At 38.8% G+C, this 14,275-nt stretch overlaps 2 protein-coding genes across 3 annotated transcripts; one reads left to right on the forward strand and one right to left on the reverse strand.

The window, feature by feature from the left end:
• Positions 1-4,356: 4,356 nt before the first annotated feature.
• On the reverse strand, positions 4,357-9,839 carry LOC145391657 (ELMO domain-containing protein 3-like). The gene is made up of 9 exons (XM_080266205.1): positions 9,719-9,839; positions 7,890-7,993; positions 7,482-7,551; positions 7,164-7,382; positions 6,634-6,757; positions 6,191-6,312; positions 5,256-5,464; positions 4,901-5,028; positions 4,357-4,578 (listed from the first exon to the last, which is right to left on the reverse strand). The coding sequence occupies exons 1-9, from the start codon at positions 9,719-9,721 to the stop codon at positions 4,463-4,465; spliced, it is 1,095 nt and encodes a 364-aa protein (XP_080122331.1). The 5' UTR covers positions 9,722-9,839; the 3' UTR covers positions 4,357-4,462.
• A 573-nt stretch (positions 9,840-10,412) lies between these two features.
• Positions 10,413-12,680, forward strand: mRpS18C (mitochondrial ribosomal protein S18C). Of its 2 annotated transcripts, none has more exons than XM_080266206.1 (4): positions 10,413-10,507; positions 10,815-11,014; positions 11,219-11,426; positions 12,130-12,680. In XM_080266206.1, the coding sequence occupies exons 1-4, from the start codon at positions 10,423-10,425 to the stop codon at positions 12,219-12,221; spliced, it is 585 nt and encodes a 194-aa protein (XP_080122332.1). In that variant the 5' UTR covers positions 10,413-10,422; the 3' UTR covers positions 12,222-12,680. The 2 variants fall into 2 exon arrangements, with proteins under 2 accessions (XP_080122332.1, XP_080122333.1); XM_080266207.1 differs by having other exon boundaries at positions 10,415-10,507; positions 10,818-11,014.
• The last annotated feature ends 1,595 nt before the right edge of the window (positions 12,681-14,275 follow it).

Below are 14,275 nucleotides of genomic sequence, written 5' to 3' on the forward strand. Positions count from 1 at the left end.
GTGACATGGGGGATAAGTACAGTGCAGCACCAGATGTAGCACAAATATAAGTACATTACCGTTTAAATATACAACAATTCACCAATGGGATGTAATGCATTGAGTATACTGAAAGAAAATATGAAAATGGAACTGCCTAAAAATAAACACGCGCGCACGCACGCGCCCACACACACACACACACACACAACTTCAAAATGCACTCCTTCCATATACTCGGCAGTTTATCACCTACACTCCTATGCCTATTCATATAGGAAATGTCTTATTGTACAGCATAAGTATAATCAAAATTGCTTCAGAAAAATTGTAAATGCCATTCCCATAACACACATTTTACATCACCATCATCATCATAACCTTTATTCCCACCTAATGATCAAAGTATAATTTGTAAATGCAACTCAAATCACAATCATCAAAACTGTCATCACTATCATCACCATCTTAACCCTTAACTAAGGATCATAAATTAGTTCACATACAGTATGTAACTCTCACACACATCTGCATCATTATCCATCTCACCTAATGATCAAAAACAAATTCATAAATACAACTCTTGCAGACATCGCAAACCATAATCATCATTTTCATAATCATTTTATCTTACTTAAGAATCAAACATTACTTTGTAAATATGGCTCTTGCAGATAATTCAATCATCATCATCATCCTGACCTTCTCTCTCTCTCTCTCCCTCTCTCTTCACCATAAGTCATGCAATAAATAGTCTGATACTTGCAGAAGGCTGAGATGGTACCATTATCAGTATCATCATCATAATGCTATGCAACTTACAAAACATTTTCCACATCTGATTAATGAAAGAAAAAAGTTAGGAAAAAAGGTCAGGATGAATATAAAAAAAAAGGCACACAAAAAGCACAAAGGAGTATTAACAAATCTAGTCATGCTAAAAATGCCCATACATATAAAAAATATCTACAACATTAGCCACAGAACTCAAAATGCAAAACTAGGGCTAAAATGAGTAGCTAACCATACTGAATTTGTAAATACTAAACATTAAGGTTGTACACACAGGCAGTAGCGATAGGGAGGTGGGTTGGTAAGAGATGGGGAGGGGGAGGGGGAGGGAGGGGAGGGGAGGGGAGGGGAGGGGAGGGGAGGGGAGGGGAGGGGAGGGGAGAGGAGAGGAGAGGAGAGAGAGAGAGAGAGAGAGAGAGAGAGAGAGAGAGAGGAGGGTGAGAGGAAAAGGCAGGAAAGGGTGAGGAAGAGAGCAAGAACTAGGGCAGAGGCGATAAAAAAAGAAGGTAAAAAGAGGTATGCGAGGTGTGGGAAGGGAAGACAAGCATAAAGGACAAGAGGTGGAATGGAGGAAGGGAGGTGAGGGAAGGAAGCATAAAAATGAGAAATAAAAGCAAGTAGATGTGAGGAGGGAGAGGGGTGAATGCAAACAGAAACACAGAATACAGAAAGGAAAGCATGCATATTGTACTATACCCAATACCATTCGTTTAACCACTACGACTAACACTTCATTCTAATACGGTATCTTTAACCCTGTGTCTCATACCATTTTCTTTAAATCACCATAAATACTACCATGCTATCTGTATATCAAGTCATTAAGAAAATCAAAATACAACACTTTTCCAACATACACCTTATTAAATGCTGTGTCTTGGATAAACATCTTTCACTCATTATATATAGTATCACCTTCACATTTAGTATCATGACATAGGAAATGTATGATCATCAAATCAATCAAGAAACAAAAACTTTTTCCAACATATATCTAACAACCTCACCCATTCAATCATTACAAACACTATCATCTTCATATTAAGTAATTGTGAAACAGAAAGTGTACAATCTTCAAATCAATGAAATACATTTAAATATTCATGTGTGTCTCGCTGAACATTTTCTTTCAACCATTATAATAAATAGTATCACCTCCTCTCACAAGCAAGTCACTAAAGAGACAATGTATCTGTGGAAATTTAAAATATTAGAGCATTATTATATCAATGTGCAAGGAGGAACAACAATACATGCTCTAGCTTGGTGATATGCATGAAATACCTCTGTGCAGAAAACAAAATATACAGATACCGGTGAAAACCTAAGATAATGACAAAAGCTCAGTGCAGTGATCAGTAATACCGGTAACTGTAATAAAGTACTTCTGGTGCATTGTTAAACTAAAAAAAAAATATTAGTTCAGTGCCTTCTTATACTAACACAATTAAGTCAGGTGCAACTAAAATAGAAACTGGTGAAAACACTCCAGCTGACTGATAAATAATGAACAAAAGTAGATACTGATAAAATTCTCTTGTAAACTGGAAAATAAGGAACAAAATTAGAAACCAATAAAACTCTCCTGTAGACTGGTAAATAATGAAGAGATTAGAAACAGATAAAATTCTCCTGTAGACTGGCAGAGAATGAATAAAGTCATGTGCAAAATTAAATTAGTGGTGGACTCAGTAATAACTAATCCCTTGTAATAAATAAAGTGGTAAACAAATTAATATGCACAGGACAGTAAGTACACAATTCAAGTAGAAGTGAACAAAATCTTATGTGCACAGTTGAGTACATTATCAGTAATAACAAATGTACAAATGAGTAAATTATTTCCCACACAGTTGCGTTAAGTATCTGGGATGAATGAACCCCTCCAGTCCATTGATGTACTTTTATTGCATTCTAGCTTTCTTCAGATGACTTTATTCATCTTCGCAGAGAGAAGTTAGACCCACGCACGTACGCATGCAAGCACGCACATGCACACACACACACACACAAAAGGAAGGATTCTTATAAGCTAGAATAAATATCACCTGGTGTCGGCAATCATAAACCAGCAAAAGACATCACTGAACTGAAGGGGATTAAACAAGACTGAGGACTGGAGGGGAAAAAAAAAAAAAGTTCTACTATACTGAAATTTAAGAATAACAAGTCCACTCTATTACTACAAATAATCTAGTTTTAGGTAACTGTCATCATACTATTTTTGTAAATAAGTTAAACCAAAAAATTCACAGGTACACAGTTCATTCTTGACTGTCTTTTCTGAGCATTATAGGATAAATAATGAAAATAAGCCTATCTACATAACAGAACAGAACACTGACAAACTATGGGTTGTATACTTTATCTCTTCCATGATGAAATTAGTTTATCTTATTCTGGATCCCAGTGGATGATTTTATTTAAGCTGGGAAAACTTTAGTAATGGAAAGCTATATCCAGCCTCTCCAATTTGAAAAGTCTCTCCTAAGGTGAATAAAACAATCTGGAGATATCTGTACCATCAGCAAAATACTGTAAAAAGTTGATAACCATGCTCTAGGGGGTTCAGTTTCATGATGGCTTATTGTTCCAACCAAAAGAGAGAGAATATATACAAATACTGTATGCACTTGCCCTTCACCAATATTGCACCAAGGTACACTTTTGCACTGTAAACTGAGCATAATATGAGTACAATTTGCACACAACCATCTAATTCTGAACTTCCATGCCAGATACCCTAACTTTTCTTCTATCACCAAATGCCTAATTCCACAGTTCATCACGGTTGGTCACGAGAACATAAAAAATGCAGAAAATAAAAATTGCAACACAGGATTCAGGACATGACAAAAACACAAAATGAATCACAAACCCCAACAATCAAATGAGAATGCTTAGTTACCATATTCTCCTCAGTTAAGAGGGTCTTCCGGCACCTCTTCCTTACTTAAATATTTCATCATATTGGTCGTTAACCCCTTACTCTCATGATGTATTTTTGTTTTATCTCAGGGCTGCTGCTTTCTAAAGCTTTTATTCAGCTTGGAAGAGGCTCAAACTGGAGTTCTTTTTAGCTTTCAATAACTTCTGTAGTGTATTTATGGGGTGAGTCTCCCAAGCTGAATAAAATTATCATGCAGTGGCAAGAATGAATTACACATGATGTCTTCAGAGAACAGGTATTGATATTCCCTGTTATGCAAACTGTCAATATTAAAGACACAAATAACATACAAGAGAGTGGTAAGAGATATTCGGCTAGTTGCTAAGAAAAGGTGCAAGAAAGTCCCCTAATGTCAAGAGTATATGGGCCTTAAGACACCATAACCTAAAAGTATGCTATATGAGATCCTTGGTAAATACACCTAAAGGGGAGTATATAACACAGCCAAAGGGGACTTGGGGGGTGCGGGAGGGGAGACAAGGAGAGGGATGGAGATGGTTGGGACTGGGAGGAGAAGGAGTAGCTATGGAGGGGAAGGAGGGGGGGGGGAGTATGGAAGTAGAGTAGGAGATGGAAAGGGGATGAAGAGGAAACTGGAAGAGGGAATTATGTAAAGAAGAGTATGGGAATGGGAGGGGAGAGAGTGAAAAAGGTTGAACAGGGAAAAGTGTGCAAAGAGGGACTGCGAGGGATCTGGTTTATGTGTGGGGTGAGGGAAGGGATAAGGGTGTTGGGTTAAGGTCACAGCATCTCTCCATCATCAAAAACATCATCCTGGTGAGGGTTGTACTTGCGAAGGTGGGCTTGAAGCTTCTGTAACACTGTCTTCACGTTGCGTTTGCAGTATGCCTCGGCATCTGAAAGAATTCCTATCTCAGGGCTTCAACATTGACAGACCTTGTGGTGCCTCTTTATTGGCAATTTATTTATTACAATAACATCTAATTCTTCCAGACATTTTCACTCAACACTAATATAACTGGGTAACTGGGTCACACAGTTATAGTAGTGCTATTACATGACAGCATCTCTCTTCAGTACCTACTAAGAATGGAAAAACTTAAAAGAGATACAATACTAAGCAAAGGAATACCTAAGCTTCCCCCCCTCCTAAGACACTGAAGAAAATGTATGATTATGCTCACAGCAAACACTGGAAAAGTACTGGTATTACTTTACCTTTAATAATGAAGCCAGAGTCCTTGATAGTCTTACACTCAGTCTTCCAGATCCAGAAGATGTGGAAGAGTACAGCAGTGAAGAACTGATTCAGGACGTGTCGTACATTGCCTCGACTATTGCACTCCCTGTTAATACAAATAAGTGGTAGGCTAATCATTAGTTTGCCAAGCAAAGACGATAATTCTATCACCAAGAATCTTTTAGTTCTTATATAACAGATATGACTAAAAAGTACTAAGATCCAAAGGGTGACTAAGGTTTCTGCCCATATAATGCCACTCAGAGATGGCCTTTTCCCCCGTGCTCTGAATTTTAATAACAGTACCTACAGCAGCTGTGTATCATGACTCACTTATTTAGGTGTCCTTCTCTAAGTGCCTGCAGTGATATGCGTGTGACATTGATGGAGAGGACCATGAGAGGAAACTGGCACGTGGGGTGGTGGCTGAGCTGGTAAACCTCTCGTGCAAAGGGCAAGAGAGGGTCGTGTGTGAGCAGGTACAGTGCTTGGACCAGGCCAAGTAGACCTGCACCTCGTAGGTCTGTCGCTGGGTCCGTTCCCTAGGTGAATACAAATATAACATTAGCAGACTGAGATTAGCAAGGTATGACAACAATAAAGAAAAAGTAGGCTAAATTTAGTACTGTAGTTCCATTTCACACTGTGTATACTGTACAGAACACCAACATCTAGTGTGTCTGTAGTATTAGTAATCTGCTCCATGGGGTGAAGAGAATGGAAAAAGAAATGTCATATTATTGGGTTTAAAGTCAGCAAAGTAGAGGAAGGAAGAGGGCGTGGGTAAGAAGTTACTGTACAGCATTTGAACCAGACCTAGTAAACCTATATTTTACACAGCTGTTGTTGGATCTGTTCCCTGGATGGCGACTGAGAAAAAAACATTAGCAGCTTGAGGTTAGCACGGTACAATCAATTTTTTACCCAAATGATGCCATGCATCCTCTTAAGGAAATCGTCTTCATTAAAAAAAAAAAATAAAATAAAAAAAAATAAAAATAATAATAATAATAATAATAAAATTCTGAAATTTTGGAATTTTCAGAGAAAATTCCACAAAGTTATGGCATCTTTCCTCTGTCTCTGTGCAAGGTGATATCATCTTAAAGAACTGAGACTAGCAAAGTACTATACATGAATGCAATAACTGAATATCCAGTAAATAACGAAGGGGGGAGGTTATTAAAGAAAAATGCTAAGACAGCCGAGCATAAATAAAAAAAAAAATAAAGCTAAAAAATTAATAATAATACAATGGTAATACACACCTGGAATCCTATAAGATCCCAGTGTGTGCCATAGCGAGGGCAGTCGATGGCAGTGGCGGTGAGGACCTTGTACACTGTCTGCAGCATCTGTAAGTGTAGTGGCTCCTCGTTTTTGAACTGACCTGTGTAGGGAAGTGAAAGTTAGATGTGCTCTGCAGAATGATAAAAGAAACTTTTATACTGTGCATAACCATCATTATCATCAACACATGCCTATGCATGCATAAGGGCACAAACATATGCCAGTTCACAGTTTACACACAACAGCTTGCTTGCCCTCTTACACTCTCTCTCTCTCTTTCTCTTGTTCTTACGTAGCTATACACAAAACCTTTTTCTCTCTCTCTTCATCACACATACTGTATACACATTCCTACATTCTCTCTCTCTTATTCACCCATAAACACATTCCCTCCTTCTCTCACACAAATGCATCAACTCACACTGAGCGATGGCAAAGAGTAGGTTGCGTTCCTCCACCAACTCAGCCTTGAGCTTCTTCGGCCCAAATATAGAACGCAGGAGTCCATTAACTCCCCGTGGCTCCACTGTTGGCTTGATTGAACCCTAAGGTGGTTGGAAATTAGGTTAGTTTCAGGAAATGTTTCATTTATATACCGGTATACAGCGTCACTGTCATGAGTGTGAGGAGTGGAAGAACTAGACTATCTAGGAGGAAAATGTGAAGACACAAATGAGGAAGTTATACAGTTTTGTGGTGCTGATATGAATGTGCTGGAAAGCATCTGCACATTGTCTGACCATGTAAAAAGAATGGAGGATGAGGGATTACTTAACAGAGTTCATGTGAGTGATATGAGGGTTGAAGATAGAAGATAGGGTGAAACAAGAGCAACCTGTATGTGGCCACCCCTTCTAGGATTAATGTCTCTGGCCGTAGACAGCAAGACTGACGCAAAGGCTCTACTTTACCCATAAAAACAGTCCGACCCAAATCAAGTCAAGAACTCACCATAACATCGCTCATATCCTGACGGGTGAAGAAGTCCCACACCTCATCAAAGTCTGTGTGTGGGGTGATTCGCACGCCTGGTGGAGGGTGTAAGGGCGGGAGGTGCGCCTTAGGGTGCGGAGGCTGTTTACAAGGGGGGGACTTAGCGGGAGATGACGACGAACTGTTGATGAGGTGTTTCTTGGGGCTCAAGCATGGATCATCCTTCAGGGGGGAGCGGTAGGAGTTGTCCTTGTGCGGGGAATGGTAGGAAGGGTCTTCTTTGTGTGGGGAGCGGTAGGAAGGGTCGGCTTTTGGGGGGGAGCGTAGCGGGGAGGACAATATGGGCTCCACACATTGCACTGAATCCCAAGCTTCTCTTGCTGCTGCTAACTCTTCCTCATGGCTGCTTGGGACAACAATAATATTATTAGTAGTAGCACTATATTTCTCATATATTTAAGGAATAAGGGACATAAGATGCTTGAAGGCAGGTACAATAATAAATCCCCTCAACAGTGTACACCAGAAAGCAAACAGCACTCAGGCCTAATGGTCCATTAAGGGATGTCTGTTACAGAAATGACTACAACTAGCCATGGCATCTAATTCTAGAGCTAGAGATAAGGACACACAGAGATACGGTAAAGGTATTTATCTGTCTCACTGTGTATAATGCATGTCAAAGCAGACAAAATCTACCATAATTCTGACAACCCACCCCTTCGACCTCTACACCCCTCCCACACTGACCTGAGCCGCCGCAGACCATGTGTCTGGTTCTTGCGGTTCCTCTCTGCCACGTCCACAAACTCAGAGGGCGGGTCCTTCTGCTGCACACTCTCCAGCATCTGACCAAGGTTGGAAAAGATTGCTGATTTAAAAAATAAATAAAAATAATAATAATAATAATAATAATTGAATTATTACGATTTAAATCAATTTTTTTTTTCACTTTCATGAAGACATTTTCTTGTACTAAACCTTTGCCAATGATAAGCAAAATCATATTTTGGTTGCTATCAATTTTGGGATTTCTATCAAAAGAGTAGCTACCATACTGGGTCTTTTTTCCTTCCATTTGTTGCAATGCGTCCATCAGGTACCGGTATGATTATACACAGTACAGTATATCAAAGTTCAAATAAACAAACTTGCAAACTTATAAAATAATAATGTGAATCGGAAGTGGGGGTAAGCAAATGCACCACAGGCTAGCACTCCTTGGTATTGAGGAGGTTACTCATGCTGCTGCATCACTGTGTGTCAGATACTGATGAACGCTGCCAACTTGTCTTTTACATTTTGTCAAATCTGCATCGCAATCATTAGACTGAATCATGTTACTGTGTATTCAAAGAAGAGCTGAGCTCATTATGTCAACATTGAACAAAATCACATTTATTACTATCAACAAAAGAGCCTTCTTTCCTGTGTTAAACTTCTGAATATTTGCCTTATAACAGAAGGCAGCGGTTCACTGGTGCCTGACTTGATACAGGATCAATACAAGAAGAGTGCAGGACAAGCAGACTTGTTGAATCTGTACAATACACAATGATCACATTCTCTAACTTCTTCCTTATTACTGTATTTACAAAAAAAAAATCCATTTTAATGTAAATCATTGTTTTTTGTTCTGATTTAAATAAAATTAATCACATTATTTAAATCAAAACAACACTGCATCTGATTACAATCACAATACTATAGTCACTGTCAAAAGATCCATTACATGGTGTCCAAAATGTGTAAATCCTTTACAGCGCTCAAATGAGGAAATTTTTAAATCACTTACACAATGCAGCCACAGTTTTAATCCCATTAACTGAGGGAGTCTCTCTCTTTTTCCTTACATATTTAGATGAATTTAAGGTCAATTTTCCGTTCATCAACATATGGGAGACCTTTTGTAAAATTTATATCTTTTAATGAATTGTCCACTACAAAGGTATACCGTACCTTTGTAATCCTGGATGAACGCCATCAGGTACCTGGCAACAGAGCAAAAGAAACTATCATGACAACTCTGTAATCTTCCTTAATGCCACCCTAGATGATCTCTGGAATTAGGTGTCTGGCAACAAATCAAAATATGAGGCAGGCAGATAAGTTGCTGTAAAGGAAGGTTATCATGGGAACATTCAGCCGTGTCTCAATTATCACCATATCTTTTAATTTACACAACTGACTGGTCTATCCCCAAACCTAAATATGCTCTGGAGGGAATATAAATAGAACCAATATATACCGCATATATATATATATATATATATATATATATATATATATATATATATATATATATATACTGTATATAGATCAGTATAAATACTGTACAGTATCTGAGCGATATCATTAAAGCTCATTGACATTTCGCCTCTCACTCCCCACCATAACTCTGCTTTACAGAAGTGACGGGTTCATCCTCAGTCCTAAGAAAACTGTGCGGGTGGGAAAAGGTAATAGATAAATAAAACAAGACATGCACGAATGATAAACATGTAGGGAAGATGAAATGTATGGGATGATACTGTACCATTTAAGCTCTGGTCGTTTCGCCTCTCATTCCTTACCATAGCTCTGATTTACACAACTGACGGGTCCATCCTCATCCCTGGGCCTCCTTGCTGGTGGTGGGCGTGGGCGTGAGGGCTGGCGGGGGACGTGAGGGAGAGGAGGGAGGGCGGCATTGACAAACCTCCTCCTTCCCTTCAAACCACAGAAACGCTACTAGAGTTAACTGAACCCAATGCACGAAGGGATGGTAAAAATTCACCCTTAGTTATACCATTATTACAATTCTGCACATCACTACCGCTAAATTGCATACTTTTTCACAAAGAGCTTATTAAAGAAAAGATAATTTTTTCAATATTATGTACCGGAGTATCCACAGAAACATAGGAAAGGCAATAGTTTTTGAGGTAATAATAGTGACATTTGTCATTGAGGTAACTGAGCTTTGTTTTGGTAATATTACAACCGAGTCAAATGAGCTCTAACACTGTTGATTTTCTAAATAAATCGAAGGATAATGAAAGAATAATTGACGATCCTTTTTAGGAAATTTGGTCAATGATCGTGTACACAGATAGGAAATTCCTTTAAGTATATAAAATTCCTGCAGGAAATAAATCCTAACTTCAGTATTTCTCGTAACAGATAATATTAATTCAATAATATTTATAATTTACACGTAAAACGGCCTACGTATGAAAGTTTATCTTATGTTTCAAATAACATTATACTTGTAAACAAACTGGGCTACGGTAGCGTGATGGCGGTGTGCAGACGAATTTTACTTTCGGCGAATAAAACCCTGATACAATCTTTTGTCTCTCCTGGGAGGCTGAATGGAATGCGTAAGATCATTTTTATTACGTAACTAAGAAATACGAGTGTCAGAAGTGACCGTATATTATTTGACACGTGCCTAGAGTGTAATGTTACATTTATCATTTTTAGGATTACAGCAGTGACAAATGGCCCTTGTTTTCAAGAATGTGATTGAGGCTTTTCTAAAGTTTATTAAAACCTTTTTTGGCTTCATATACAACATTAACGTTAATCAAAAGCGTTGGGGCCTTCCCATACCCATGTCTCATCCAACCATTCATTATAGGCTAGTTTGGTTGCAAATGTCATTCTCTCATTTTGTTCTTGTTGCAGCAGGTGTAGTAGTAGCATGGTGCAGCAGTGAGGCAGGGACGACACACACTCGACCCTCACACAGCCTTGAAACCTCTCCACCACTTGCCACCGACACCACTCTAACTGACTCCCCAACACCCGCCACTGACACCACCTCCGCAGGCTGGGATGTAAGCAAGGTGGAACAGATGCTGCAGGAGACTTCACAGCAAGATATGGTAGGAAGTGTTTTATTGTATAGTCTAGTACCTTTAAAGAATAGATGACCAGTCTTCTTCTATGGTAAAATTAAGTACTGGTACCATACAGTGTCTGTAAGGCACGGTTATTATTACTATCAAGTTTACTAGTAGCTAACATGTATTGTGCTCTAAAGTGAACATTCTGTGTGGTAGATATCCTCCTATTGCATCTCCCCACAGCCAGTGGAGATGCATAACCCTTATGAGAAGGAGCGTGTGCTGTGTCTCCTGTGTCAATACAACGTGCAACTGGACTACAAGAACCCCCGTCTGCTCTCCCAATTTGTGTCCCCATTTACTGGCAGACTGTATGGTCGCAATGTGACTCGACTGTGCAAGAAACAACAGGAGGAGCTCGAACGTACTATTAACAAAAGTAGAACTGCAGGTAGGTGGAGAGTAGGAGCTATTATGAGTTAACTAAGAGTCAGTAACGGTAGCTTGCTTTATTACAGTGTGCTAAGGATGAGATGGGGGAGATGGTGTGGAGAAATATATTAGAGAGGGTGGGTGTAAGTTGGAGAGAGGGCAGACTAATGGCAGAGGATGGTGACCTGGAGGCAATGTATTAGTGACCACTCCTTAATTGGTGGCAATGCCCCGTATATTGTGATCTTGATCAGTTTCCATGCTCAGTTGCTGCACATTATGAAGGCTATCTTTTGAGCATGGAAGCATGCTGTATGTTTCCTTTTCTCACCCCACAAATCTTGATTGAACCACTTTTGTTCTAATGCTAGAATGTATGACTATGAGTGTGGTAGTGTGAGTAGAAGATTACTTTATACAGCTTAGTGGGTTTTCATGTTGCATTTCCTCACGTCCGTTGCTCTGCTTTTCCCTTCCTTTCTTTATTACCCCGCCCCTCGTTGCATACAGATTTCCTTGGTGACTCTTACTTTTTCTGTTTCTAATATTGTTGCTTTTCTTTCTGCTGTGTCTATTTTGCATCTAATTTAATTGTCCTTCCTTCTTTGCTACCTTAGTGCCACACGGCCTCTCTAGGCTTGGTGCTAGCTTTTCTCATTATTTATTCATTCATGCTACATTTCCCTTGCAAACAACACTAATATTCGCTTACTTTCCCACAGGTTATATGCCAGTGATGCTGAAGGATGTTAAGTACCTGAAGGACCCTAAGCTGTTTGACCCCAACAACCCCATCAGACCACACAACTTTTAAGCTTCACAACTCTAGTCCAGTCTGCTGAGAAGACAAAGGGGTGGTCTCTAGGTGGCATGGGATGAACCTCTACTTGGCGATTTACTTTGCGTAATACTCTTTGATATTCTCTTACGTGCTGTTTAAATTGTTGTTGTATTGATATACTTTGCATCAGTGGCATACAAAAGGATATGAAGGTGCAATATGTAGAATAAATCACCAAGCAAAAGTTTGTTAAGAAAACTCCAAAGCCACTTAAATTATGACTCAAAATTTCTTGCCAGTACACTCCTAGCAGTAATAAATGAGGTGAAAAGGACTGTGAAGTGCTTTTGTTGTTTATAGTAGACTTTATAAATTTGTATAATAAACTATTAATAACATGTCTGGTAATTTTGAATGTTTTATCCTTAAATGCAGTAATCCACTTGAGATATTTAGCATCTGTGCCACCATCAAAATGATGAAGTCTTACAGTGCCACATACTCTACTGTAGATCATCATGGTAATCATCATCATCATCACCCCAACCTTTATGACCACTTAAAGGGTTGGGGTGATGAAGGATTCAGAATCAGAAAGCAGAAGTAAGAAAACAAACAAGGCTAATGCCTAGTGAAATGGACCACACAATTGGGTTGATGAAGGATCCAGAATCAGAAAGCAGAAGCATGAAAGTAAACAAGGATAATGCCTAGTGAAATGGACCACACAATCCTTCAAACATCCAAGTATTCAAAATAAAAAGGCCTCCACATTTTATTTTTTAGATGCCCTTCCATACACACCTAAGAAAGAGGCGATCTGTTGACTGCCAAGTTAACAGTTGAATGCAGCCTTTGTCATGCCTACCTCTATACTGACATCCATCAATTTTTATTTTTTCAATCCTTTAGCTCCATTAACTTCCATATCTCACTTTTTCATGCACTAACAACAGCCATCCTTTTTGACTCCTCACACCTCTAACCTTCAGAATTGCTGCAGAAATATCATGGAGATGAATACAGTTCCATGAACACAATTCTGTACACAGTGTCATTAGTTTGAACTGTAACACAAAAATGAAGTTTAGTTAGACATGCAGCTACTGGCTTACATTAATTCTTGAACAATGAGACAGTCTCCACTACCATATGTATTTGGTGATGGATATCTAGGCTAAGCATGGACTTCCCTACAAGTTGAATCACTTCCTAATGAAAGAGCAATACACAGTCACTGTCAAGGGAGAGGAAAACACTCATAGTTAAGTTATGGTATATTTCTGTTTTATTAGACACAGAAAAATACTGTTCAAGAGAAGAAGAATATAACTTCAAGATGTCTTTTTTAGAGAAGAAAACAGAGTTATATTTCTGTATTATTAGACTAGTAAAAATAATGTTCAAGAGAAGTAGATTATAACTTTAAGATGTCTTTTAAAATAAAGTAATTGTATTTACCTGTAAGTAGGAATGTAATCTGAACTGCAGAAAAGGGACCAGATAAAACTTCTGGTTCAGTTTCCAAGTAGAATGTTTGTACAAAGCATTACAGCACATCATCCTTAATTTAAAGCTGAACTACCCTTCCATACAGTGCCAGTCTGCTTTCAGGTTATTACACCTGTGAAAGTCATGGAAACTAGAAAACTACAAATATGCATCCTTCAATATTTTTGTATTTCATTAAAAATTTTCCTCTGAAAATTTTTCTTATCTTGTCCATCTTCAATCCCTTTACTTCCTTTCCTACACTGCTGTCTCTAGCTTAATTATCCTGTTTCCATTCCCCATAAATCTTACCTTTTCACATACATCCTATTTCACTCCTCTCTGCCTTTCCTCATTCTTCTTTCTTTCTCTCTCCTTTGTCCTCCACTGTCCTTATTTTCATTCGTTTTTACCATCCCTTCTCTCCAGTACAGGTACTCTTACTATTCCAGTCTGCTTTCTCTTGTAGCCTTCTTTCCTCTAGCCTTCACTGTCCCTGCTTTACCTCCTCAAAGACAGACCTCACAAGTCAAAGCCATCACCTACAACACTCTGCCTATGTCCAGGGCTCTCATTCTAAGGGGCACAAGAGACTT

Source organism: Coenobita brevimanus, chromosome 19 (genome assembly GCF_032717465.1).
Source record: "Coenobita brevimanus isolate Jiangsu-jjx chromosome 19, ASM3271746v2, whole genome shotgun sequence".
Lineage (NCBI taxonomy): Eukaryota > Metazoa > Arthropoda > Malacostraca > Decapoda > Coenobitidae > Coenobita > Coenobita brevimanus.

What these genes read in the sequence shown, in the direction of transcription:
- LOC145391657 (XM_080266205.1), bottom strand. An exon ending in CTGCGGCGGCTCAGGTCAGT is followed by an intron (nt 7,552 to 7,889) that starts GTGGGAGGGGTG and finishes TGTTGTCCCAAG; the next exon opens with CAGCCATGAGGAAGAGTTAG. An exon ending in AGGATATGAGCGATGTTATG is followed by an intron (nt 6,758 to 7,163) that starts GTGAGTTCTTGA and finishes CAACCACCTTAG; the next exon opens with GGTTCAATCAAGCCAACAGT.
- mRpS18C (XM_080266206.1), top strand. Translation starts at nt 10,423, where the DNA reads ATGGCGGTGTGCAGACGAATTTTACTTTCGGCGAATAAAACCCTGATA. An exon ending in AGACTTCACAGCAAGATATG is followed by an intron (nt 11,015 to 11,218) that starts GTAGGAAGTGTT and finishes ATCTCCCCACAG; the next exon opens with CCAGTGGAGATGCATAACCC. An exon ending in TAACAAAAGTAGAACTGCAG is followed by an intron (nt 11,427 to 12,129) that starts GTAGGTGGAGAG and finishes ACTTTCCCACAG; the next exon opens with GTTATATGCCAGTGATGCTG.